The sequence below is a fragment of the Emydura macquarii genome, unplaced genomic scaffold, assembly GCF_026122565.2.
Source record: "Emydura macquarii macquarii isolate MOO-44397 ecotype Brisbane River unplaced genomic scaffold, CSIRO-AGI_Emac_v2 contig_1477, whole genome shotgun sequence".
NCBI classification, from domain to species: Eukaryota; Metazoa; Chordata; order Testudines; family Chelidae; genus Emydura; species Emydura macquarii.
Window position 1 is genome coordinate 24,527,411 of NW_027131614.1, and position 26,927 is coordinate 24,554,337.

The following is a 26,927-nucleotide window of genomic DNA, read 5'->3' on the forward strand; positions in this document are numbered from 1 at the left end:
CAGAGTTCTAATACTCTCCTCTCTTCTTCTGTCAGGAGCCCCTAGACCTTCTTTCCAGAGCTGGGTTGTAATAAAAAATAGACCTTTTTTTACTTCCTGCAACACTGTCCTCCTGCTTTCTCAGGCCACTTGCAACTTTCTAGGTTTCTCTTATGCCTAGCACTTCCAGTCTGGGCCTAGCTGAAGTGTTAAGTTCCCACTTGAGCTCCCTTCTCCAGGCGCTACCTCAGGAATCTGTACTTTCCTTCCTTATCTCCGTAGGTCTGGCCTAAATTAATCACATGACCTCATGATCTCATTCATTATACCCACCTGGGGAGGTGAGCTGATCTTCTCACAGGTGGAGCTGAGGCCCCATTTCTCCTTAAAGGGGTGGGTCAATCATACTGTGATAGAACTATTGCCCTTATAAATGAATTTAAAGATTAACAGTTAATCTCTTACATTGCATTGAATAAGAATCTTTCTAAAATAACAGCTCACCTGAGGAAAATGTGAAATGAAGATCCGGCACATCCACAGGTGAATTTTAAAAATCAGCTAGTTGTACTCACCTATCTCCAGCATGGTGAAACCAGGAAATTGTCTGTTTCAGTCTTCTGATATAAAAATTTAAAAAATAAATAAAAAAGAGAGTCTTGTATCACTTTAAAGACTAACACATTTCTGCAGGCATACGCTTTCGTGGGCTGCAACCCACTTTGTCAGATGCATGAAATAGAAATCAGATAGGAGAGAGAGGGGGTGTGTGAGAGAGAGTGTGTGAGAGAGTGAGATCTATCCATCCTAATCTCATCTCCATCCAAAGGTAAGAAACAACAATGGGGAGGGTAGGTGTAAACAAAGTCCATTCAGTTAGAGTAGATGAGGCCTATTCACAACCATTGCTTAGAAGGTGAGAATGTGTGAACAGGGACAATTACTTCTTGCAATGAGATAATCATTCCAAGTCCCTATTCAGCCCCAGTTTGATTGTGTCAAGTTTGCAGATGAGTTCCAGCTCTACAGTTTCTCCCTGAAGTCTGTTTTTGAAATTTTTTTTGCAGAAGTATGGCAACTTGCAAGTCAGCTACAGAGTGTTCTGGGAGATTGAAGAGCTCTCCTACTGGTTTATGGATGTTACCATTTTTTGTCTAATTTGTGTCTATTTACAGGGCTCTCATTGTTTTTGCTATATACAGACTACGGCTACCCCTCTGATATAAAAATTATGTCCAGTTACTTATCTTAGCCTCTATTTTGAGACTTCTCTTTCTAAGGGAAATACGTAGCCGAGGCTGTTGTAGGTAATTTCACATGCAATATGTTGTAAAGATATTTAAAAACATTAACTTATTGATCTATTGCACTGCCCTGTAGGAGACTTTTGGAAAAGAAGTTTCTGAATTTGAAGAGCCCACAGCAGTTGGAGAGGTCAGAACAGGAAAATGGAAAGTACCTACATATAAGGACTATCTGGGTCTTTTTAGAAGTCTATTGAACTGTGACACAATGAAGGTAAAAATCCATTTAATGCTGAGACCCAACAAGAAAAAGTTGGACTCCTTGTGTTTTTTTAATTACATTTATTCTGTTAATCCAAGATTGTTTGTTTGAGTAAAGTTTATTGCTCTTGAAAGCAAGTAACTGTTGTCACTGGCTGACACCTGGCCTTGTACAGTCCTATGTTGTGTAGGTTGCCTTGCTTTGTTCTGCCAAAGAATCCTAATCCTTATCCCTGCTATTTCAATTCTAGATTTCTTCCAGGCGGGCAGTCAATCATTCTGCCATGTAGTAATTTAGCGATATGGACTCGAGATGTGGGCTGAGTGTGTGACTATCAAATGAATTTAACAAAGATTAAATTGACCTCCTTGGGTGAAAGGCTATCGCACTAACCCACTGCACCCCAATCTCCCAAAACTTTACGTTTACAAATAACAGAGACTGTAAATTCATGAATAGCTTTTACCATTGTTTTGAAGTTTCTCTCTTTCTCTTGCACAAAGGATTCCGTTTTGTCAGATGAAAGCTTTCTGATTGCAAATTCACCACTGCAGTCTCTGAACCGTTTGGTGTATGATGAACTTACAAAATCGATATTGAAGATTATTGAGAAATTGGACTTGACAGTTCAGAAATTGAATGTTAGTGAAAAGGTGAGGCCTGATACTTTTGCAATAATTATTGTCTTGAAAACCCCAAATATCAGCCTTTCTTTCCATACAATGTAGCCTTTGAAGTCTCCTTGAGTTAAAATTCATAAATCAAAAATGTATTACATTTTATTTCTGGAAGCTATTTCCAAACTGCCATGATGGTTGTCTTCAAGACAGATAAAATGCTTGGCATCCTGTGATCTCATTTTTGAGTCTTGTTTTTCTTTGTGAGTGAATATTTTCAGTTATTGTGAATCCAATGAATTATGTATGTCAGCTTTTAAAAAGACAGATTAAGGTGTAGCAAACTAGTGGGCACATTCTTCTTTCTGCGCCGCTGCTGATGAAAACAATGGGTAAGTGTTGTCCCAGTCTGTAATGCCCTCTCTGTTGAAGCACATGTTACTTCTGTGCACAACTTTTTTTTTTTCTTCCCCCCCCCCAGGATGAAAATGAAGCTGGCAGTCCTTTGGTCATTCCTACTTCTGATCCAGCTTCAAACCTTCAGCCAACTAAACCTAAAGATTTTATAGCATTCGTTAACCTAGTAGAATTCTGCAGGTATTGCATGTTCTGTAATTTGGGAATTATGGAATAGGTGCTGGCTAAGGTGCTATAAAAATGTGAAGTATTAGTACTGAGTGTGGTTATTTCCTGACTTCTGGCCATATGTGAAGTCTGTTTAAAATGCACAATGTCCAGAACACTAGTTGGAAGCCAGTAAGCATGTTTTGAACATCTGTTTGCAGGTGAAAATATTGATATAAATTCAGTATATTACTATATACTGAAACTGTATAGAAGATTTGCAGCAAACTCCAGGATACATGTTGCCCTTAAAATTGAATGAGGAATTAACTGTGTAAATGCTGCACTTTAGTGCTACGTTATCCATATATTCTGAGTGAGTAGTTTCAGATGCATTTTTGAAGAAGCTGAATGGCACACAAATGTAAAAACTTAAAATTCAATATTAGAGGTTTTTGCCACCATTCTAGTATTCTTATAATATGCTTGATAAGTTAGTCATTCACCTTCATTTTATTCTAAGACATACTTGCTTGTAATACCTGCAGCATGTGTTTAAAAATAGCATCTATAATTACAGTATTGCAGGCTATAAAAATAATGAGGGCTTTAATCTCTTGTGCTTTAGAGAATGAGATTCCCTTTAAAATATACTGCAGTATTTTACTGTGAAGGCCCCAAATTCTACAATGGCGTTCTTGTAATCTGTAGGTGTTTAGGATCATTACTCTAGAAAAATTATAGTATATTCTTTATAAGGGTGATCATTGAATGGGATCAGGAAGAAATTCCCTGTGTGGTCTATATAATGTTGTGTAATTAGGGGCAGTCTGGGGATTTTACTCCTTCCTCTTTAGTATCCTATAACTGATTTTGATTCAAGTTTATTGTTGATCTGTTCCATTATGGCAGTTCTCATGTTGTTACCTTTCAAGCTGGTATTAGAAAAACTTATTTCAATTTATTTTGTTTGAATGTTTCCTTTGCATTTGTTTTACAGAGAAATTTTGCCAGAGAATCATGTGGAATTTTTTGAACCATGGCTGTATTCCTTTGGTTACGAGCTTATTACACAGTCAACACGATTACCTCTTATTAGTGGATTCTACAAATTGCTCTCTGTTGCAATGAAAATTGCCAAGAAAATAAAATATTTTGAGGTGAGTACTCCTCACATGAGGCATTTCGTGTTGTATTAATGACTGTTAGTTGAGGTATACTTGTACACAACTGAAAATATTTAATTGTTATTGTTCCTTAACTTTTTGGTCCAAATTGTCTTGTTGCATAGAAACCTATTGGAATGCTGAAATTAGGCTGAAAATTCAGCTTTTTTAAATGTATCATCAATGCAGGATTCCTTTCTGCTGGATTTTAGCTTCTTAGTGTGAGACTAGTAGAACTCACCTACCACTTCAGGATGTTTGACTTTTAAGATGACTGGCCAGATTCTCAGCTGATGTAAACTAACATAGATCCATTGGCTCCAATGGAAGGAGACTGGTTTATACTAGCTAGGAAAATGGTCCGATATCTTCAGAGAAGCAGAATTACTAAATAAATAAGTTACTCTTTCACTTTCTGAGTTTGTATCCTGTTGTGGGCAGACAATTCATGTGGGCAAGGAAGTTTGTGGTCAAAGGAGGTCCTTCGATTCAATGGCTATCCTTAGAGTTGTGGGGAGGGAAAATCACAGATGTTGAGCCACCTACATAGAGAACACCTACATTGTTCTTCTGCACTACCTTCCTTCTCCCTCCCCCAGTTGAGAGCATGGTTCATACAAAGAACCTGGACCTCTCCAAGGTCTGTAGAAGGGAAGGATTAGTTCTTTACGAAAGTTTAAACTAACAAGATTGCTGTTAATTTCCACAGAAATTGTGTAGACGTTTATGCAGGTTAGCATGAGGGGGATGATGCTATGGTGAACTGTTTTCTTCTCTAATCCCTTTCGAGACAAACCTTTATAACCCTGCAGAGTCACATATGCACACTACTCCTGGAGAGAATCTTGTTTGTGTTCTCTTTGGCCTTGGTTTAGGGGTGTGGAAAGGAAGTGATGCTGCTGCTTAAACTCCACCTTCCAGGTGCATATTGATCAATTTCGCTAGTATTTGCATACATTTAGTTGCTGATGTACATCAAATCAGAGAGGATGACTTAGGGCTTGTCTTCACTTACCTCCGAGATTCGGCAGCAGTCGACCAGAGTTACACAAGCTACACAAAAAACTTGCGTAACTCCCATCGACTTCTCTGCTTCTGTTCTGCGCGCCGTCTTCACTGCACTGCAGTTCCTGTCGACGCAGCGCTACACTACTTGTGGAGGTGGTCTTAATAGGTCGATTTCTTGATCGACTGAGCAGGTCTTCAGTGACCGCTCAGTCGATTCAGAGAAATTGATCTGACGGCGGCAGTCAGTGAAGACGTAGCCTTAGCCTTCAGTGCTTATTGGTAGTATATAATGGTGACTTTTGCTGAGAAAAGAGAATGAACGTACATTATAAGCTTTCACTTTAGAAGATCTATTAGTATTCAGGCAATTCTATTATCCTGCAGTTTTTTGTTCTGAGCCTAACTTGTGCAACAGGTCTTGATGTCTGTCAGAACACATACCTTTTGTGTATCTTTTTTATTCATAGCATTGATGATAGTTTCTGTTTGGTAGGGTGTAAGTCCAAAGAGTCACCGAAAATGTCCTGATGACCCTGAGAAGAGCTCTTGCTTTGCACTATTTGCAAAATTTGGAAAAGAGGTAAACCATTTTCCTAGTTAGGCTTTTATTACTGTGTGAATTTAAACAGCATTATATCTAGTACACTATTTTTAATAATAGTATCTTTTTAAAATGTTTATCTCCATCATAGCACAGCTTATCCCAGCATTTTGGGTTATAAGAGATGCTTACTTTAAATAAATATGACCATGAGCAGGTGCTTTCCCTGCCTACTCGCAAGCACAGTCCAAATACTCTGTAGAGTCCACACTCACTGGCTTTCTGAGGTTTGGTTCATTAACATAAAAATGAACATGATCGAATTCCTCCCAAGCCTTCTCCCAATTTGGCTGCTCAGCCCATACCCTAAATCCTCTCTAGTTAATAATATCTTATATTTGGGTGGAGAAATGAGCCACCTGCCTCAGTGAGTCACCAAAAGCCCACTTAAGAGTCTCACGTAGGATCAACACTTGCTCCTGGGCTGGTGTGTTTCAGACAGAACAAGCTGAAGTTATCGTGTCAGATAACCCAATAATACAGTATAAAACTGTACTGTATGCTCCTTTCTTACTTTAAAGTTCCAAAATGACTAGAAGTGTTTCTGACTTTGGAGAAACACACATATATCCCTTACTCAAAAAAAAAAATGTAAAGTTGACTCATTAAACAAATAGAACTATTATCACGTCTTTTAGTCCATCTCCCATAGTAGTAAATTATTAGTGCCAAGAATGAACTTCAGGGAAGGAAATGCTGCTTGCTATAAAATAAATAGCAACATAAATGAAAATAACCATATCACGTCACAATCTGTATTTAAAAATGCATATTACAAAACAAATTTAAATTGACATAATGTAAGTTAAAACATACTCTAGTGTTCAAAAATTGAGGCTCCATTCACCATCTGAGAAAAAACTGTGTGAATACATAGGGTTTGCGGTATGCTTACAAGACCAACTAAATTAGGCTTTTGTTGGACCAAGGGAGGAAGCAAATTCCATAGTTAACTCTAGGGCCAAAGATTAGATTGATTTTTTTTTTTTTTTTTTTGTTCAAGAGACAGGTTTCACAATATTAAGAGCAAGCACTGTCATTAAACTGTATGTAGTCATGAGATAAGTTCAAGTTCTGACAAATCATCCTATTAATATTGATATGCTATGCAGTCATAGTATTGATATGACATCATGATGATGACTTTTTTGTAATATGGGATGTGAGTGAAGTATTTAAAAAGAAAAACACTTAAACATGTGTGTCAATACAACCCCTCATTGCAATTAATATAAAATTAGGGGACACTGGGAAATCTTGGCAACTCCATAAGCATTGTGAGACACTGTTCTGTTCACAGGATTGTATCTTAGAACATCACAATAAAACTAGAATCTTCATTTACTCTCTGAACTGAAATCATACCAAAACCATGAAACCTCACAAAACCCTCTCTTCTAGTGTGATTTAAAGGTCTTGACTGAATTCCACCTAAAATACCAACTCTAAGTACAAGTTTTACCCTAAAGATATTTTTTCAGCTGCTATGAATTTCTGTAACCCTATCCTTTATGTGTTCTAGTCACTGGACAAGATTCCTGTGTTCTGTGAATTAGGTAGCAACATATAGTGATACAGCCAATACTTTCAAGATCCTTTACATTTTTATTTACCAACTAAACGAATGATCTGCTCAATTATTATTGTTTGTTACATTTCTGAATTTTAGGTAACAGCAAAAATGAAACTGTACAAAGATGAGTTGTTAGCATCATGTCTGACCTTTGTACTCTCCTTACCACATGACATCATCATGCTTGATATCAAGGCTTACATTCCTGCATTGCAGGTGGGTCACAGTGAAGTACAGTTAACATTTTGTTGGCTTTTGTTTTTAAAATCACTTTTGCAAACCTTTGTAATTATATAGGAGGATTGTTTTATTTTGAAGGGTGGGTAAGAAACCTTTTGCTTTTGCACTAACATCAACATTGATAAAAGGGTGAATGAGTCAACTTTTTTGTGTGAACTGGTAAATTTGCATGGCTACAACGTGATGTTTGCGGCTCCACCTGAAGGCCCTAATCATGCAATGGAGTTCCAGTGTTGTATGGTAAATTGAATGTTTGGTACATTAGCATGTCAGCTGTTAGGGAACTAAATATATAAAAGGACATTATCTTTTATCATAGTGTTGTAATTTACTCACAAAGATGTTTTTTCTTTAAATCTTAGTATTGATTCCCAAAATATTTAAGAGCTTTGTTGTTTAATTTGTAGAATGCATTTAAGCTGGGCCTCAGCTATATCCCAATGGCTGACGTAGGGCTGGATGCCCTGGAAGACTGGTCAGCTCACATTCCCAAATATATAATGCAACCTTACTACAAGGATGTCTTGTCTCTTTTTGATAGCTATTTGAAAACCACTACATCAGCAGGTATGTAGTAGAAAAAATAGTTTGTATACGAATATGGGGTTGGGGGGCATTTGCTAGCTTTCAGATATGCAAGTATCAGTAGAACCTTGGGTGTGAATGTAAAATACTTGCAGCATATTGTAGAAACTAATGTGTGGAATATTAAGAGATTCTTCTACAATCAAGAATTGTGCCTTTTTTTTTTTTTTTTTTTTTTTAAACTGAGAGCTATTGGTGACTGCTGCAAGTAGAAACCTAACAATAACAAATGGTATCAATTTATATGGGCCATTCTTCAGATTGTTTTCAGCAGTAGCTAACAGGAAAATAACTTGTATTACCCCTAGTATATTGTGGTAAGTATCATGACATTAGTGGAAATTCTATGCACCTGAGTGGGCCATAACCCCAGTTATCTGCTCTTCACTTCCAGCTATAATGAATGGATTTTTCAGTGCTCATAGCCCAAGTAAAAACCCTGGATTGGATGGTGGAATTTTACCTCTGACACCCCAATTAACTATTGTTTAATAATTATTTCTGTAAAATTCGCATGTTTTTTCATGGCCAATTTTTTGCCACCCTGTACATTGCTTGATGGGGGTTCCTACTAGAGAGTGTGTCTATTGCCCTTCTCTCTGCACCTCATAAGTTCAAGCAAGTCCTGTCTTCAGCTCATTTACACTCCTAGTGCTTGATGACAATAGTTCCGTTGTCTCCTGTCTGATGTTACATTTTCTTTGAGTCAGCTTAAAGTTGTTTCTGTAACGAAGAATTTTTTCATGTCTTATATCTGAAAAGGAAACTTAATTTTTGCAAAATCACTTTTAAGAGAATAAATTCAGGAAGCTTTGAGGGTGGGTGAGTACAGTATGTGGGCATTAATAAGCTATTTCTTGTTGGTCAGATGAGTCCCAGAATAACTGGGAAGTGATGAAGCTTTCTCGTGCAGCCCAGAAAGGATTTAACAAAGTTGTGATACGTCTGAAAAAAGCAAAGACTCTTTCACTGGTAAATCCTTCTTTCTCTATTGAAACTATAAGACATTAACACTTTGGTTCTGCTCAGCTTTCAAAACCAAAGAACATACTTTTTCAAAAGTAGACGTCAAAATACACTGTGTTATCACAAATCAGAGTAATAATTATTTGCTGACAGCTACTGCATGTAACCATTAATTCTCTCATTTTTCTCAGTGGTGTTTCATGTATATTTTTCTTGTATATAATATGGGGCCTGATTGACACATTGAATAAACTGATGTTTGTCATATGCCTTCCAAAATCAGACGCTACACATGTAGGCTTTTAAACAGGGCCCTGTGGATCCCCTGATTGTAGAAGTCAGTTCTTGACAGAATTGTGCTAAAAAATTTAAGCTTTTATTTTTTAAAATATGTTTCTGGCCCATACGATTGCAGAGTAAATCTTGTTTACAAATTGATGCAGTGTTGTCTTCCTAAATCTGCAGACAACCAGTAGCACTGAGAGGTGTGAACTGTCCCACTGATCTCAGTCCCACTCTGTACCATAAACATGATAATCTGTAGCATATTGAAAATGTGCAAAAGTGTGAAATAATTGGAATTGAATATCACATGAATAAAGGGGTTAATTAATTGATTTTGGTATTCAACTTTATATTTATTTCAGCAAAAAAAGCTCTATGCAATTCTGAAGTAGTTTTAGACACATTTTTATTTCCAGACTATCTGCCAGACTGTGCTGGAAATTTATATCCAGTTTGCTGCAGAGTATGTGGGGTCTTGATCATAAGAAGTATCTGATTTTCCTGGCTGGTACTAAAGCCACACTTAAAATCAGAATCTGGTTTTACAGTGTTTCTGAATGGTACTTTGTGGAGATATTCATTTTGTATCCCATCCAAAACTTAATTAGAACTCATGCAAGTAAAGCATATCACTCATTCAACCCAGGGGTTCTTCTCTCACTTTAGAAAACAGTGGCATGGTGTGATTTAATTTTGTGTAATGTATAAACTACCTGGAAGGAGATAGTTTTAAGCATATAAACAATAGCTTACCTATTTGTGTATGCAGTGGTGTTGTAGCCACGTCAGTCCCAGGGTATTAGAGAGTCAAGGTGTGTGAGGTAATATCTGTTGTTCTCTGTGTAGCTCGAAAGCTTCTCTCTCTCACCAAAAGAAGCTGGTCCAATAAAAGATATTACCTCACCCACTTTGTCTCCCTATTTGTGCATACAGTTATTTTTCTCAAACCTAGTCATATATGAACAAAGTCAGCTAGTTTACACATTACATGAATTTACGCCAATGTTGGCTGCTTGGTGCTCAGCACTTCTGAAAATCAAGCACGTGCCTAAATATGGATTTAGGAGCCTAACTTTAAGCCCCTATTTTTAAAACATCTTGACTTTAGATCTTTTTTGATTTTGTGAAATTCTGCACCCAACAATGTATTCTGTAGGCATGTGATATTCCTGTGCAGAATGGAGCCGAATGTGTTACAAAATTATTTTACCCTTTCTGCAGAAATTGACATGGAAGTGTCACAAAATATGGTGCCAGTTTTGATGCCTTCAGAATAAATCTAACTAGGGAGAGGGACCTGCATATGGAGCCAGATAAACATATATATTTAGTGTATATATAGTACATAGGAATACTATATAATTTATGGTATTCCTGTGCCCCTGTGTCTCTCATTGAGTAAGGAATTTTATTTTTTCACCCCACTGCTTTAACTTTGTAGACAGGAATCTACTAATTAAGAACCCAGTCCTACATCCACTTGTATGTGTAAAGTTACATGCATGAGTAGCCCCACTGTCTTCACTTTTGTAATGATATCCTGAATGATCTAGGAGGAAGATCTATCCTTGGAAGCTGTAAGAACTAGAGTAGTACGGATTCTTGGATCTTTGGGAGGGCAGATCAATCGAAATTTAGTTACAGGTGAGTGTTCAAAGAACATACAACACTTTTATGCTCTCTGTCATTTTCAGCTGACTTGAAGTGCAGGTTCATAAATGTTCTCCTTTTATGAAATACGGTGACCTTACTAAATAAAAAGCTATTTTTAGTAGGCTGGTTCCATTTTGTTAAGCTTTCCAGTTCACAAGAACAAAACAAAACTACTGTGGAACACTCAGTCCCAGTCTACACTTACCTGGAAATTCGGCAGCAGTCAACGGGAGTTGAGCAAGCTACGCAGAGTAGTTTGCATAACTCCCGTCGATTGCTGTGCTTCCCTTCTGCGCGCTGTCTTTACTGCACTGTGCTACTTGAGGGGGTGGATTTACTGTGTCGACTTCCTGCTCGATTGAGTGGGTCTACACTGACAACTCAATTGATCCAGAAAGATCGATCTGACAGTGGCGACTTTGCCGCCATCAGTATAGACATACCCTAAATGTGTGTCTGCACTGCAGCTGAGAGGTGCAATTCTCAGCTTGAGTAGAAGTACGTGCACAATCTCTGTTTGAGCTAGCATGCTAAAATAGCACTGTGGTTACAGTAGTAAAGATGGGGGCTTGGGCTAGCCACCCAAGTATGTATCTAGGACCTCAGACAGGGTTGTACTTGGGCAGCCAGCTCGAGCCACTATGGCCATGTTGCTGTTTTTAACACATTAGCTTGAGCAGAGCTAGTGCATCTACATCTACCTAAGCTGGGAATTACACCTCAGCTGCAGTGTAGATGTACCCAAAAAGATCACTTAAGCCCCAATCGTTCAAAATCTTACACATATACTTAACTTCACACCTGAGATGGCCCTATGATAACTATTAATGGAAAACAGTGAAAATGACTGTACAAAGTGCACTCAGACTTGGTTAACTAACCTGAAGAGTAGAAGGGGGAAATGGGAGGGGGCAGAAACTATCATTTTCTCTTTTAGTTGTAGAATTTTTAGGGCCATATTTTGGAACTGGATCCACATTTTTAGACCCTGTATACACACATTGAGCCCTTTTGAAATCAGTTAGCCCCTGTGCATCTACAAGGGTCTGTGTAGAATCCCATCTCTAAGCGTTACTTGTAACAGTAGCAGACCAAAAAAATCCATATTGGAGTTTCGAGAAAAGTTTTTTGAAATTAGCATGCTCCAGTATGTTCCAAGATTATAAACTACTCTGAAGTTACCTCTGTTGGAATTGGGTAGTACTGCTGTTTTGTGAAAAATTGATAGCAATTACCCTTTCTCCAAGTGGCAATGGAACTGTTTTGCTACGAAAGCGAGACTACCATTATTCTGACAAGTACCTTGATTTGCTAGGTACTGTGATGCATACCTTGTTGAAGTTGGCGGGATTAGTCAAATCTCAGTGCTTTATGACTTTGATTTTTATTATTGGGTTAGCTGCTTAGCATAAAGCTTATTTTTGTTTTGCTCTCTTCCTAATATAATAGCTGCTTCTGCAGAAGAGATGATGAAGAAATGTGTGTCCTGGGACACTGAGAAGCACCTGAGTTTTGCTGTACCCTTTGCAGACATGAAACCAGTCATCTACCTAGATTTGTTCTTGCCTCGTGTGACTGAATTGGCTCTATCTGCTAGTGACAGGAAGACTAAAGTATTTTTGTGTTTCTGTTTTCAACTAATGCTTATAAAAGGTCTACTTCCCTGGTGAAGAAAGTTCTCTTTTTGATTAAATCTTAGACTGTAACATGTTTCCTAATTCAGCTCTATAATCATGTTGCTCTCTACACTGCAAACTAAAAAATTATAGAACATAAATCCTTTGAACTGTACTGCACATCCATGTGCTTCCATGGTTAGACTTATAGTGTAAATGAGGCTTTGGAGATGGCTTTCTTTTTGTGTTATCTGGCCTTCTTCCCTTGCAAAATATGCGTGCTTGTATTTTCCCTCTCCATTGGCCCCAGTATAGGAAAATAATTAAGCACATGCTTAAATTCTTTGCTGGGTTGGGATCATGGTGTCCAAAGAAAAACCAGGCCAATGGGGTCCTGCAGTGCATGGCTATGGATGGGTTTTAGTAATGTGTTTTTTCCAGTTCATAGATTCCAAGGTCAGAAAGGATCGTTGTGATAATCTAGCTTGATCTCCTGTATAACACAGGCCATAGAACTTCCCCATAATAATTCCTAGAGCGTATTTTTTACAAAAACATTAAAAACAAGAACAAAAACCCAAAACCCCCAAAACCAATTGTACACAATGAAATGAGAGGCAATAATTTGCTTTAGTATCTGAATTAGTTATTTCTTGAGCACAGTATTGAAGTACTTATTAGTGCAATATTTGTTGCTTGTATGAGGCTGCAGTATGGAACAAAACCAGTTCATTAGCATTTATTAGGGACAAGAATTTCCCCTGTCCCCATCCCTTTCTTGGTAAGTGGTACATAACAAAAAAACATGGTCAAACCTTTATTGCAGGTTGCAGCATGTGAGCTCTTACATAGCATAGTTATGTACATGTTGGGGAAAGCATCTCAAATGCCAGATGGACATCCAGGTTCCCCACCCATGTATCAGCTGTATAAACGAATGTTTCCTGTACTGCTTCGGCTTGCCTGCGATGTAGACCAGGTAAATACATTTGTTTGTGCCTCCTACTAAAACTTACACTTTGTACTGTACACTTTAAAAAATTCCTTTTTAGCTTGGTTAAAAGCATCTGAACTTTGGAATACATTTATTACATGATACAAAATATTATAGCACATACCGCTAGTTTATTTTTTAAATTAAGTACTTTTGTGTACTGAGATCCTTATCTCCAAAACTTCCAGAGTGGAAGACAGAAGCCTGCTAGACAAGTACAGTGATGTACTACAATCCAGATTAAATCACAAGACTGTCATTAAAGGAACGGTCTTCTATGATTCTTTCTAAGAGTTTTCCAAAGTCTAAGTTCTTGATTTCTGTAGTAAAATAAATACATTTTTGGGAATGAAGAATTGATGATTCCAAATACACAGTTAATGTACAGTTGCCACGCTCCAGAGAAAAATATACGAGGGACAATTTTGTGATATTTGGTAGCTGAAGATGATGATGTACATAATTTTGTGTGCTTCCATAATACCTTCCTGCAAGGAAAGCGAGGCTTAAAATGCTTTGAGATCTTTGGCTGGAAGTTATTATGATCACCCTCATTTTACAGATAGGGAAGCTGAATCAGAGAGAGATTAAAATAACTGAACATATAAGATATTTCAGATTCTGAAATGTTTCCTCTCATGAAAAAAAGCTGTTTAACGTGAAAGGAATGATACCTTCAAACCCATCAGCTTAGTTTTTCTCCAAGTGCACCAAAATAAAAAGATTAGATATCAGGCCTAACTAATCGCTGATGTAAATGTGGGTGCAGCTCAGTGGTAGTGTGCCCAATTACAGCAGTGTAAGTTTGAACTTAGTGTCCAGGGGTCTCATGTGGCCTTCTGTGTGATATTTTGTTTATTTTAAGATCAAATAGACTGCATTTTGAAAAATATGTAGGAATTGACTATATCAATTGAGGTAAAACCCTCTTTGCATATGCTGGGCTAAACTGAACCTTGAAGGAAATCTATTAATTACATCAAGGTTGAATTTGGCATGTATATTTGGTAAAGTTGACCTGCAAGTAAGAACGTTAAAATGCAACATGTTAAATATTAAGGGTAAAAAAAGATGCTATAAAATACAAAATGGAGTATGGTTTAAAAACCAAATAAACTGCCATACCTACTTGCCTTCCTTTTGAAGGCTGGCTGGATGCACCAGTGGTTGTGGTGTGTGATGTCACCATGATTGTATCACTATGCGAGTTAGAGTGAGTTTGGGGATCTTTTGGCTTTGGGGACCTGAGAACAGAAAACAGAGGCTAGGTAATTCCAAGTCACATGCTGCTTTTATCCTTGGTGTTGGATATGTGGACCTGTTATTAATTATGAAGTTGTTGACTTTTTTCACTCATTCACTTTACAGACCCCTCTTTTTAAATGCTGTTTTTACATTTTCAAGGGAAAAACAAACTAATATAAATATATCTTTTAATCTAGTGGGTGGTGGTTTTATCCCTTCAGGTAACGAGGCAGTTGTATGAGCTTCTAGTCATGGAACTGATTCACTGGTTCACCAACAACAAAAAATTTGAAAGTCAGGACACAGTAGCATTACTGGAAGCTATTCTGGTAGGTAGTTGGTTCCTCTTTCTCTTTATTTTTTAATTGTGTGTGTTTCTTGTGTAATGTCTTTACAAAAATAAAGTAAGAGTTCCTTTAGGAAATCATAAACAACACACACACACACGTTTTACAGACCTTCCTTTTATATAAAGAAGAAATCCAATTTTATTTTCCTTCACAGGTCACCTTTATTCATTATTACTTACTTTTATGTTGGCCTTTATACTCCTGTGAATCATTCATCTTTTTTTCCCCTTGAAAATCTCTAAACAAGTATCTTACAAATTTTGCAAGCATATTGTTAATCTTGGAAGGATCCTAGCTATCCTTTCTGTGATCAGTGTGTACAAGAAAGTACAAAAATATTTCTTTGAAAGTTTTCTGCAGCTGTTACTAAGGTAAAAATTTAACTTGTTTTTGCACGCTACTGATCAATTAAAGTTACCACAGTGGTCAGGTGAATAGAATTTTTAACAAAAAGAACTTCTTCAAGTGCTTGCTCGTGTCCATTCCACTATAGGTGTGTGCACGTCTTCGTGCATGGTTACCCAGAACTTTTTTCCCCTTAGCAGATCCTGTAGGGCCGGCTCTGGCACCTCCTGGAGCCACGCGCACATGCCATGGTATATGAGGCGCTGCCGGCCCTACGCCCCCTCAGTTCCTTCTTTCCACCCATGACGGTTACTGGAACGAGCCTTGCTCTCAGCAAGTACTATTCCCCTTGTTTGGACTTGTTTGATATTCTAAGTTAGTTTTAGTTAGTTAAGTAGTTAAGTGTTGTTAAGAGTAGTTAGAGTTAAGGCAAGTCCCTGCGGGGACTTCAAGCGGCCGGGCCATGTCCCGGTCACCAGGCTTCAAGCCGTGTGCCTCCTGCGGGAAGGCCTTCCCACTCAGCGGCCCCCACGACTGCTGCCTTAAGTGCTTGGGGGAAGCCCACCAAAAGGAGAAGTGCAAGATCTGCAGGGCTTTCAAACTGAGGACTGAAAAGGACCAAGAAATTTGGTTGAAAGCCCTGTTGATGGAGGCAGCGCTCCACCCGGCATCCGAGCTGACCCACTCCATCTCGGTACCGAGCATGACCTCGGTACAGAGTGCACCATCAGCACCGCCCTTGACTTGGCACCGCGCAACATCCCTGGCACCAAAGAGGAAGAAGCAGCGTGTGGAGCATGGACACTCCCCTGCGCTGTCGGTACAGGCAGAGTCAAGTGCAGAGATGCACCAGACCCGGCCTGTCGAGACTTCTCTGGTGCCTGCATGTTCGGTCAGGGAGCCTCTCCCAACTCCTGGGAGTGGAAGAGTGCCCCTGCCAATGCCGTCAACACTGGAGGCTTTTCAGGTGGCAAGAGCCTTGTTGGCCCTGCCTACTCCATCTCCGCCCCCCTCCGCCGAGGGAGAAGGGGCCAATGTCATGGGGGAAACCCGTGTTGAGTCCCCTGGTATGGAGAGGAAGATCTCCTGCCGGACAGTCTCTGAGGGTAGAGCAGAGCCGCTCCCCCTGTAGTCACTCCAAGTTGGCGTCGTTGAGCCAACCTGCTCAGGCACAGGATGTGGAGTCTCCTTCTTGGCGCCGACATCGATCCCCAGCACCGGAGGCAGCGCATGCCAGGAGGCAGCATCGGTCAAAGTCTGCCAGGTGGTGCTCTGACAGCTCCCGATCCAAATCCCCAGCACCGAGAAGTTCACCCGTACCTAGACGGCGCAGAACCCAGTCGCCGTCGGAGGACCCAGCACCGAGGAGTTCGCCCACACCAAGATGGTGTGGAACCTGGTCACCGGAGGAAGTCCCGGCACTGCACAGTCGGCGACGCGGAACCAGGTCACTGGAGTCCTGCTCGGCACTGAGGAGTTCGGAGCGGCGCTGACCTCAGTCACCAATGGTGTCTGCAGGGCCGCAAGGCAAGCGGTAGCGGAAATCATGGGTACTGAGACACTTCGGTACCTCTAGCTCTTCAGAGCGCACCCCCGTTTGTCGGCACTGCTCGCAGCAATGGAGGCAGTCCTCATCATCCTCCAAGTCGGAGGCGTCGGGAGGGCAGTTCCTGGCACAGAAGGGTGTCTGGGAGTGAGGACGTACACAGCACTGCTGGTCCAGGGCCTCTGACTATGAGGATGACTCAGGGTCTCCCAGGGGGACAGTCGTCGGGCAAGCCGATGCCCCCAAAAAGCGTCACAGCCTGTGGCGCAGTCAACTCTGGGTTGGCCCCAGGGACAATGGCTGCAACAATGGCCTTATTGGACCCCATTGGGTATCCAGGTGGGAGTGGGGCCCCAATCCATTAAATCGTTGGGGGTGCAGTCCGTGCTTCTGGCACAGGACAAGGCCCATCGGCACCACTTCTCGGACAAGGAGCCCGATCCCCTGGAGGGAACCTCAGCAGGTGCAACCCTTTGCCAGGAGGGGGCACACCCATAGGCTGCACCTCTGCAGTCCTCTTCCTCCTCACTTGATGAGGCAGTCTCCCAGAATCACTCTGCACCACTGGAGGATTTCAGGGCGCACCAGGAGCTGCTCAAGAGGGTGGCCTCCAGCCTGGGATTGGAGATGGAGGAGCTAAAAGAGGCCGCAGATAGCCTCTTTAATATGCTGGCGGCAGCTGCCCCAGCGAGAGTGGCCCTCCCAGTCCACAAAGAGGTCCTTAAGATTGTGAAGGCCCTGTGGCAAACCCCTTCCTCGGTCGCCCCTACGTCAAAGGTGGCCGAGAAGAAATATTACGTCGCAACCTAGGGGTTTGAGTATTTGTTCACACACCCCGCCTGGGAACCCTGGTAGTAGATGCGGCTAACCAGTGAGACAGGCAAGGTCAGCCAGGGTCAACTCCCAAGAACAAGGACAATAAGAAGCTGGACTTGTTTGGGAGAAAAGGTTTGCTGTGGAATAAATCTCTGTTTAGGATTGCCAACCATCAGGCCCTCCTGGGCAGATATAACTTCAATCTGTGGAACTCCCTCAAGCGTTTCGCTGAGGCCCTGCCCCAGGACCAGGCTGCAGACTTTAATACTATCATGGAGGAGGGAACCGCGGTAGCTAGAGCAGTGCTCCAGACATCCTGTGACGCTTCTGACTCGGTGGGCAGGGCCATAGCCTCCGCCATCTGTATGCAAAGGTGCTCATGGCTGCAATCCTCAGGCCTGTCCTAGGAGGTGCATCAGTCTATCCAGGACCTCCACTTTGATAGGTCGGCCCTATTCTCAGATCAGACCGATGCAAAGCTGCACAGTCTGAAGGACTCCAGGGCCACGCTTCGCTCCCTGGGCATGTATACGCCCCAGTTTTCCAGGCGTCAGTCACGACCCTAGGCACAGCAGCAACCAAGGGCTCAGCCCAGGCCTTTCCAACCTTAGAGAAGAAGAAATCAGCCCCCTAGCTCTTCCTCAGCTCCCTAGCAAGGGCCCCCCATGAGGTAGGGCAATCAAGGGAGACAGTTTTGACTGGGCGCCTGAGAGTGGTGCCCCGACTGCTTTCCTGGATTTACCCCGCCCCTTCCTAAACAGGTTAAGGCCATTCTAGCTCAAATGGGCAAAGATCACTTCGGACCATAGAGTCCTTGGGATAGTCTCAGGGAGCTATACCCTGCAGTTTACATCTACCGCCCCCTCCCCCAACAACACTCCCCCTCCCTCCCTCTTCAGGGACCTTTCTCATGAGCAACTCCTCTTACAGGAGGTGGACAACCTCCTCAGTCTGGGAGCAGTGGAAATGGTCCCTCAAGGCAAAAGGGGAAAGGGTTCTATTCGAGGTACTTCCTCATCCCCAAGGCAAAGGGGGTCTGAGACCCATAGTAGACCTGCGTTGTCTAAAAAAATATGTCAAACGGCTCAGATTTCACATGGTCTCCGTAGCCTTCATAATCCCTTCCCTGGATCCAGGAGACTGGTATGCCACCCTCGATCTCAAGGATGCATACTTTCATATGTTTATCCTCCCCAGCCACAGGCGTTTCCTTCGCTTCACGGTGGCTGGCTCCCACTACCAGTTTACAGACCTGCCCTTTGGCCTATCTTCAGCTCCCAGGGTGTTTAAGAAGTGGTAGTGGCTGCCCACCTGAAATGAAAAGGTGTGCAAATTTTTCCTTACCTGGACGATTGGCTGATCAGAGGCAGGTCCAGATCCCAAGTGCAGGACCCTCACTTGCTTTCTGTGCTGCAGGTTGGGGCTACTCGTAAACGAACAGAAGTCCACATTGACCTCAGTGCAATGCACAGAATTCATTGGGGCCACCCTGGACGCTTCCCAGGCCAGAGTCTTCCTGCCTCAGCTACATTTCGAGGCGATGGTCTCTATCATCTCCCAGCTGCACCAATGCCCCATGACAACAGCCAGGCACTGCCTACAGCTGTTAGGCCACATGGCGGCCTGCACGTATGTAGTGAGACTAGCTCGCCTAAGGCTCAGACCGCTTCAGGCGTGGTTGGCCTCAGTATGTTCCAAGCAGACTCCCATTGGACCGGGTGGTCGCAGTTCTGCCGCCTGTCTTAGCCTCCCTAAACTGGTGGCGGACTCCCATGGCAGTGATAAAGGGCGTTCCATTCAGGGAACTGATCCCGTCAGTCACCCTAATTTCCGACGCTTCGGACATGGGATTGGGAGCCCACATCAGCCCCAACCTAGGCACTCGGGCTCTGGTCAGGGGAGGAGAGGCACCTGCACATCAACGTGAAGGAGCTGAGGGCTATTAGCCTAGTGTGCAAGGTGTTCCTCCGATTCCTGACAGGCAGAGTAGTGCAGGTGCTGACGTACAACACCGCAGCCATGTTTTACATAAACAGGCGGGGGGGCGCTCCTCAGCCCTCTGCAAGGAAGTTATCCATCTGTGGGACTTTACCGTGAGGCACAATTTCCACCTGATGGCCTGTCACCTCCCGGGGGTGAGAAACGACGAGGCGGATTGCCTCAGCAGGTCCTTTCTACCTTGCCACGACTGGTCACTACACCCAGAGGTGGCGGTCATGATCTTCCAGAAGTGGGGAATTCCCCAACTGGACCTGTTCGCGTTGGCCTGGAACACGAAGTGTCAGAGGTTCTGCTCGCTCCGGGGTCGCGAGACTGGGTCGATCTCCGACGCATTCCTCATCGACTGGATGTGGACCCTCATGTACGCATTCCCACCCATTCCGCTCCTGCTCAAGGTCCTGCTGAAAATAAAGAGGGACAGAGCGGATGTTGTACTCATCGCTCCAGCTGGCCGAGACAGCACTGGTTCAGCATGCTGCTGGACCTTTTGATCGCCCCACCCCTGGAGCTCCCGAGGCGGCATGACCTTCTATCCCAGGACCATGGTAGCCTGTTGCACCTGGACCTGGACTCCCTGCACCTCGTGGCCTGGAGGCTCTGTGGCTGACGAAGGGAAGGAGAGCCTGCTTGGTGCAGGTCCAACAAGTCCAGCTTGGCAGCAGGAAGCCTTCTACACAGATAGGCTAAGTGGAGACGGTTTACCTGTTGGGCGGAGTCCCGGGGTATTCCACCCATCCTCTCACCTGTACAGGCGATCCTGGAGTACCTGCTCCAGCTAAAGCTCCAAGGTCTGGCGCTGGCCTCACTGAAGGTTCACCTGGTGGCCATTTTGGCAAGCATTTCGGCCATTTCGAGCAAGCACTTGAAGAAGAAAACAAGGTTACTTAGCGGTAACTGATGTTCTTTGAGATGTGTTGCTCATGTCCTTTCCACAACCCACGCCTGTCCCAGCTGCCGGAGTTGGCAGAAAGAAGGGACTGAGGGGGCGTAGGGCCGGCAGCGCCTCAGGTACCGTGGCATGTGCGCGGGGCCCCAGAGGGTGCCAGAGCCAGCCCTAAGGGATCTGCTAAGGGGAAAAAAGTTCCAGGTAACCGTGCACGGAGGTGTGCACACACCTATAGTGGAATGGACATGAGCAACATATCTTGAAGAACATCAGTTACTGGTAAGTAGCCTTGTTTTTTCTCCTGTTAGCTGGGTATTTAGCTGGTACAGGTGTGAAACAAACAAACACGAGAGAGAGAAATAATCTTGTTAAATATCCTTTTCCCTTTCGGCTCTTAGTATACACTTCATTAATATTGTAATGTCATAGTACTAGTTTGCCAGTCATCCATAAACTTCCAGAGGAAAAATTGGTAGACAAGACCTGAATTTCCAATGGAAACTACAAGCAGAAGAACAAATCTTAGTTATTTTTCCCCCCCCCCAAACAAGCAAACAAAATTCCAGCTGCCTTTATATTTCATAAAGAGAAAAAGGGCACCAACCTCCTTTTCCTTTGTAGATGATCTGCAAAGTACTGTCTTAATGCAGGAAGTCTGTTGTTTGACTGGGCGAAGGGTATTATGTCTGGATGATTTGAGTAAGGAATTTTACTTTTTCATCTGAAAGGTTACTCACATGCAGTTTTCTCCCCTCCACATACAAACACATGCCTTTTTTAATTGAGCCATTTATACTGTGAATTATTTTTTAATTCTTATTCTTATATTTATGTCCATTGGAATAATACATTATATTTAGCACTTATATCTGAGGTTCTCAAAGCTCTTCACAAACATTAATTGAATATATTTCATCTCCCCTGCAAGATGGCTATGTTAAATATTGTTCCTATCTTAAAGATGGGAAGACCAAGGCTCAGAAGTTAACTTGCCCAAGATCATACAGCAAGCTTGTGACAGCACCAAGTTCAGAACCTTGTTCTGACTGTCTAATCTAAGTTTTCAAGGTTTTTATCCGATGCCTGTCACCATAGTATCTGAGCACTTCTTAAAAAAATTAATAAACCTTAACGCAAGAGAGAGCTTAACAAGTGGCATAGATTTATTCCTCCTCTCTGAAAGATTGTTTGAGGTTTTTTTTGTCCAGCCATTTGTTCTGTCCAGTTCTTTGCTTTGTACGTTATATTATTCTTTCTCCCACATACTGCAGGTGTTGACTTCTTTCATGTTGGCACTGAAGTGAAAGTAGACCTGTAAAGGGTGGGAGAAACCTGCTTTTGGATGAAATGATAAACTATGGCAACTCTAGTTTGTTTCATTACAAGAAGTATAAGTTTCAATCTGCCCTTAATTTCAGGATGGGATAGTGGATCCTGTTGACAGCTCTTTGAGAGACTTCTGTGGCCAGTGTGTTAGAGAATTTATGAAATGGTCCATTAAGCAGACAACGCCGCAACAGCAGGAGAAAAGTCCTGTGAACACCAAGTCACTCTTCAAGCGACTATACAGCCTTGCTCTTCACCCCAATGCTTTGAAGAGGCTGGGAGCAGCTCTTGCTTTTAACAACATCTATAGAGAATTTAGGTGAGCCGAAAACATGAACAGTGGCTAAGCCAGACTCAAATAAATAATGTTAATGTACTAAAGGAGAGAGACATTTTGAGAAGAGAATCCAGGTTTTCATCCACTGACCTTGATGTTGGTTGATGCTGACCACTAATATTTAAAGAAGCTGTACCAGTGGACCTGTTAAGACTATATACTATGAGTGAAATTCAGTTCACTCATCACAGAGCCTAAATATTTGGGTTCTATGTGGGTGGAGAGCAGTGAGGCTGAGGTGGCGAAATTCTATTCCAAGTTTGGATAAGAATGACAAGTTGTTAATAGTTCAGGTTTTTTTTTAAAAAAGTAGCACTTTTAATGATGACTAGGTAATTTTCTCTTTTGCTGATAATATCTAAAAGATTTTTTGTAGTTTGTGTTAAGAAGCATAGAACATTTCTTTGATATTAGTTTGAAATGTGGCACTAATTTGTTTAACTTCTTTCTAAATTTCATATTTGAGTTCCATATTCACTTGCCTATTGCTACTCTTATTCATGCTTCTTGGCATATTTACTCTCTTCTTCATTTTATAGGGAAGAAAATTCTCTGGTAGAGCAGTTTGTGTTTGAAGCATTGGTTGTATATTTGGAAAGTCTGGCCTTGACCCATACAGATGAAAAATCACTAGGTGAGTTGAAACTGATTTCTTGTGAAATGGAATGAATAAGCCATCATGTCCCTGATATCCTTTTAGATTGTATAATGAAACAATCTTAAGTAAACGAAACTGTGACATTGAAGTTGTAGGTAAAATACAGTGCAGTTCCCTTTGTATGAGAGGATCAATTATTTTCCATTCTCATTGCTCCTCATTAAATTGGGTTTCTGATTTACTGGCATCTCTGCCAGTTCCATAAATGTGTGGGATTTTTATATCTGTATATGAAATAAATTTGAGTTTTACAGATGTTTTACAACAAAACTTCAAAAAGATGAGTGATGCTTCTGATCTATGCATCCTAGTCCCAAAGGTTACACAAAGTAAAAATGGAGTCCATGGTTTTTAGAGTTGAAAGTCTATTTGTAACAAATTTGGAGCTCACAAAACCATATTCTTCTGCATTGTTGGAGAGGGCTCCAGCTCCTTAGCAGCACCCTCAGTCCCTAGTCCTGTGGTGCTCTTTCATTTGGCTGTGGGAATGGGAGTTGTGTGAAGAATTCATGATCTCTTCCCCAATATTAAATAATAACTTTTATTATTATATTTACTTGCCTTTATTTCCAGTTGCCCTTTGTCAACTAATAAGGGTTAAAATGTAAAACCAAAACCAAAAATCTTTTTCTTTCTTTGAAAGAAACAGTTTTGGGGTGTGATATTGTTAGTGGGAGTGGCCACAGGAGAGTATTCAGATGAAAAAAGAGTGACCTTTGTTGTGTGAGTTGGGTCAGAGATGCCAAAGAAATTCTCTCTAAATGATTGTATACAGGAGGTAGGAAAGATGATTTTGTGGCAGAGGGCTGGGGGTCAGGATATGCAGTAACTGTGGGTTATAATAGATATAATATATTTGGACTTCAGCAAAGCTTTTTACACTGTCCTGTATGACATTTTCATAGGCAAACTAAGGAAATGTGACCTAGATGAAATAACCTTAAGGTGGTTGCATAACTGGTTGAGAGAACATACTGAGAGTAGTTATCAATGATTTACTGTCAGACTGGGAGGACCTATGAAGTGGAGTCCTGCAGGGTTATGTCTTGGATTTGGTACTATTTGACATTTTAATTAATGGATTATGAAGTAGAGAGTTTGTTTATCAAATTCATGGATGACACCAAGCTGGGAAGGGTTGCAACCACTCTGGAAGACAGGATTGGAATTCACACCAACCTTGACAAATTGGAGAATTGGCCTAAATAAAAAAAATGAAATTCAATAAAAACAAGTACAAAGTACTAAATTTAGGGAGGAAATATCAAATGTACAAATACAAAATGGAGAATAACAAGCTAGGTGGCTGTACTACGGAAAATCAATGGGGATTATAGTGCATCACAAATGGAATATGAGCCAGCAGTGTGGTGGTGGTGTGAAAAAGGTAAATGTCATTGTGGGATATATTAACAGGAATGTTGTATGTGAGACATAGGAGGTAATTGTTCCACTGTATTTGGCATTGGTGAGGCCTCCGCTGGAGTGCTGTGTCCAGTTTTGGGCATCATGCTTTGAGAAAGAAGTTAACAAATTGGAGATAGTCCAGAGAGGAGCAACAAAAATAAGACTTTAGAAAATATGATCTATAAGGAAAAGTTGAAAGAATTTTTACTTGTTTTTACAAGAATTTTATGTGTTTACTCTAGAGAAGAGAAGGGGGGCATAATTCTTCACTTATGTAAATGTTTATTATACACAGGACAAGAACTGATCAGCTTAGTTGTAGCAAGGGAGATTTATGCTGGATATTAGGGAAGACTTTCAAACTGTAAGGATAGTTGAGCACTGGAGCAGTTACCTGAAGAGGCTGGTCTAGGTATACTTAATCCTACCACAGCATGGGGGGGGTGGACTAAATGACCTCTTGCGATCCCTTCCAGCCCTACATTTTTATGATTACTATGACTCCCAGCTGTTTCACAACTTGCTCAAGATCACAGAGCAAGCCTATCATAGAAATGCAAAGCCTGATTATTACTAGGCATGATCCTGCATGTAATTTTTGTGGAAATCCTGGGATAGAAATACACATTTCTGCAATCCACAGTCTCCTAGAATTCTTTTATGTCTGGACTGCCCTCCTTCACTCTGCAGTTTCTGTAGGTGGTTTGAAGTTACAGCACTGCTTGTGCTGGCCATGCCCCCTTCTGCTTGCTGCCAGATCTTCTGCCTCTGCAGCAGCAGTCAAATGGTGGTTCATTTTTACTTCTATCCTTTCAATTTATTAGTTATTCACCCATTTTGGGCAATGGTGAGCAGTTTTCTCCTCTTTTCCTTCCTAGTACAGGGTCTGAGCAATGTCACGGTCACAACCACATGAAGCCTCCACTGCAGTGTCTCCAGTCTGAGCTCCTCTGCCCCCTTTTCAGGCAGAGCAACTGTGTAAGCACCTGTCTAAATCCAAAATGATCCAATATAAGGCAGCTTTCCCAGGCTCAGCCGAAGATGAATTGTCCCTAGCCTGCTGAACTCATTTCTTATAGGGGATGGGGCTGTAAGACAGACAGGCATGTTGGGTTTCTAGCTGCTCCAAGTAGCTGCAGCTCCACCACAGAAAAACCTGACCAGAAGATAGAGCAGAACAGGGAGAAACTCTAAGGATGAACAGGACTTCATCCAGCTGGTCCAAGGGTAAGTCCTGGGGCAACACTGGACTGTAAAGATAAGACTCTTGCAGGGTTATCTGTTCCCTCAGAAGTCTTAAAATGCATCTTAAATATCTTGGGAAAAGAAGCAGGGTTCATATCCAGTCCCCCTCTTTCCCAGTTCAAGTCAGACTATTCTGGTAATGAGACTCCATGCCCTACCTAGGGGAAATGGGATCTCAAAGAGGAGGACTGTGAGGTAGAAATTTCTAAAGGACTCTGGGCTTTGTGTAAGGCAAGCTGAAAAATGACTTGCCCTGACCACAGTCATGGTCACCCACAAAACACATTGAAAAGCTAAAAAAACCTAAGGAGAACAGAAAGGAAACAAAGTACAAAAAAAAATCTAGAAGGTATTTGGCCTTTGACTCAGATCTCTTGTCCTCTGCTGAAGAAGCATGAGTTTTTGGACACTGAATCTGAGCTGAACTTGGAAAAAATTCAACAAAAATTGTTTCCATCTGTGAAATTTGAGGCAATGTGCAAAAAGGTTGTGCCCACAATCCAGATCTAGCCTGAGCAGGCTCCTGAGGATAAGTCTCAAAGCCAAATACCTTCTGTCAAAATCCTCCCCTGCAGCAGCAATTTCCCTGCATTCCTTCTTTAAGGATGTGAATAGGTTGGAATGGGGAAAAGCCTTACAGGTAAACATGTTAACTGGCATGACATTAGATTCTAGAAGCTACAAGAACCAAACAATGCTAGAACTGAAGTCTCAGAGGTTGATGTAGCATCCTTACCAAAGGACATGCTTATGTGGAAGAACAGTCATGCTGGGTCAGGTCAATGGTCTATATAGCCCAGTATCCTGTCTCCTGACAGTGACCAATGCCAGGTGCTTCAGAGGGAATGAACAGAAAGAACGGTTACTTACCTCATAACTGTTGTTCTTCGAGATGTGTTGCTCATGTCCATTCAGAATTAGGTGTGTGCATGCCGCATGCACTGGTGCTGAAAATTTTTCCCTTAGAGGTAACTGTAGGGCCAGCTCTAGCTCCCTCTGCAGCGGCGCGCGTATGCGCTCCTATATAGGGCACGGCCGGCCTCCCTCCCTCTCAGTTCCTTCTTACCACCCATGACAGTGCTAGAACACTCTCTTGCTCCTGCAAGCTACAGTATTCTTAGTGGTTGTTTGTATTATCTAGTGTATATAGTTGTTGTTGTTTAAGAGTTTATTATCCGGTAGTTAGTAGTTGATTAGTTAGTTGTTTACCCAGGGTCGGGGCATGCCCCGGTCCACGGGTTTTAACCCTGTGCTTCGTGCAAGAAGCCTATGCCATTGAATGACCCACACCAGAGCTGTTTGAAGTGCCTGGGGGAAGCTCACCTTTGTGAAAAGTGTAAGATCTGCAAAGAGTTTCACCTTCAAACCAAGAAGGACTGGGACATTAGACTTAAGGCCCTTTTCATGGACTC

General features: G+C 41.9%; 1 protein-coding gene across 3 annotated transcripts in view; it reads left to right on the top strand.

Moving 5' to 3' along the window:
* The window catches only part of PRKDC (protein kinase, DNA-activated, catalytic subunit), a 173,304-nt gene that overhangs the window by 23,292 nt on the left and 123,085 nt on the right, over positions 1-26,927 (top strand). For 2 of the 3 annotated variants that reach the window (XM_067553799.1, XM_067553800.1), the window contains exons 15-28: positions 1,360-1,497; positions 1,989-2,138; positions 2,584-2,699; positions 3,667-3,826; positions 5,334-5,420; positions 7,111-7,230; positions 7,662-7,821; positions 8,708-8,811; positions 10,644-10,734; positions 12,193-12,356; positions 13,186-13,338; positions 14,820-14,927; positions 21,961-22,187; positions 22,745-22,839. In XM_067553799.1, coding sequence (XP_067409900.1) covers positions 1,360-1,497; positions 1,989-2,138; positions 2,584-2,699; positions 3,667-3,826; positions 5,334-5,420; positions 7,111-7,230; positions 7,662-7,821; positions 8,708-8,811; positions 10,644-10,734; positions 12,193-12,356; positions 13,186-13,338; positions 14,820-14,927; positions 21,961-22,187; positions 22,745-22,839 — 1,873 coding nt within the window. Of the gene's footprint in view, positions 1-1,359; positions 1,498-1,988; positions 2,139-2,583; positions 2,700-3,666; positions 3,827-5,333; positions 5,421-7,110; positions 7,231-7,661; positions 7,822-8,707; positions 8,812-10,643; positions 10,735-12,192; positions 12,357-13,185; positions 13,339-14,819; positions 14,928-21,960; positions 22,188-22,744; positions 22,840-26,927 lie in introns of those variants that run through there. The other variant, XM_067553801.1, reaches the window with a different exon arrangement.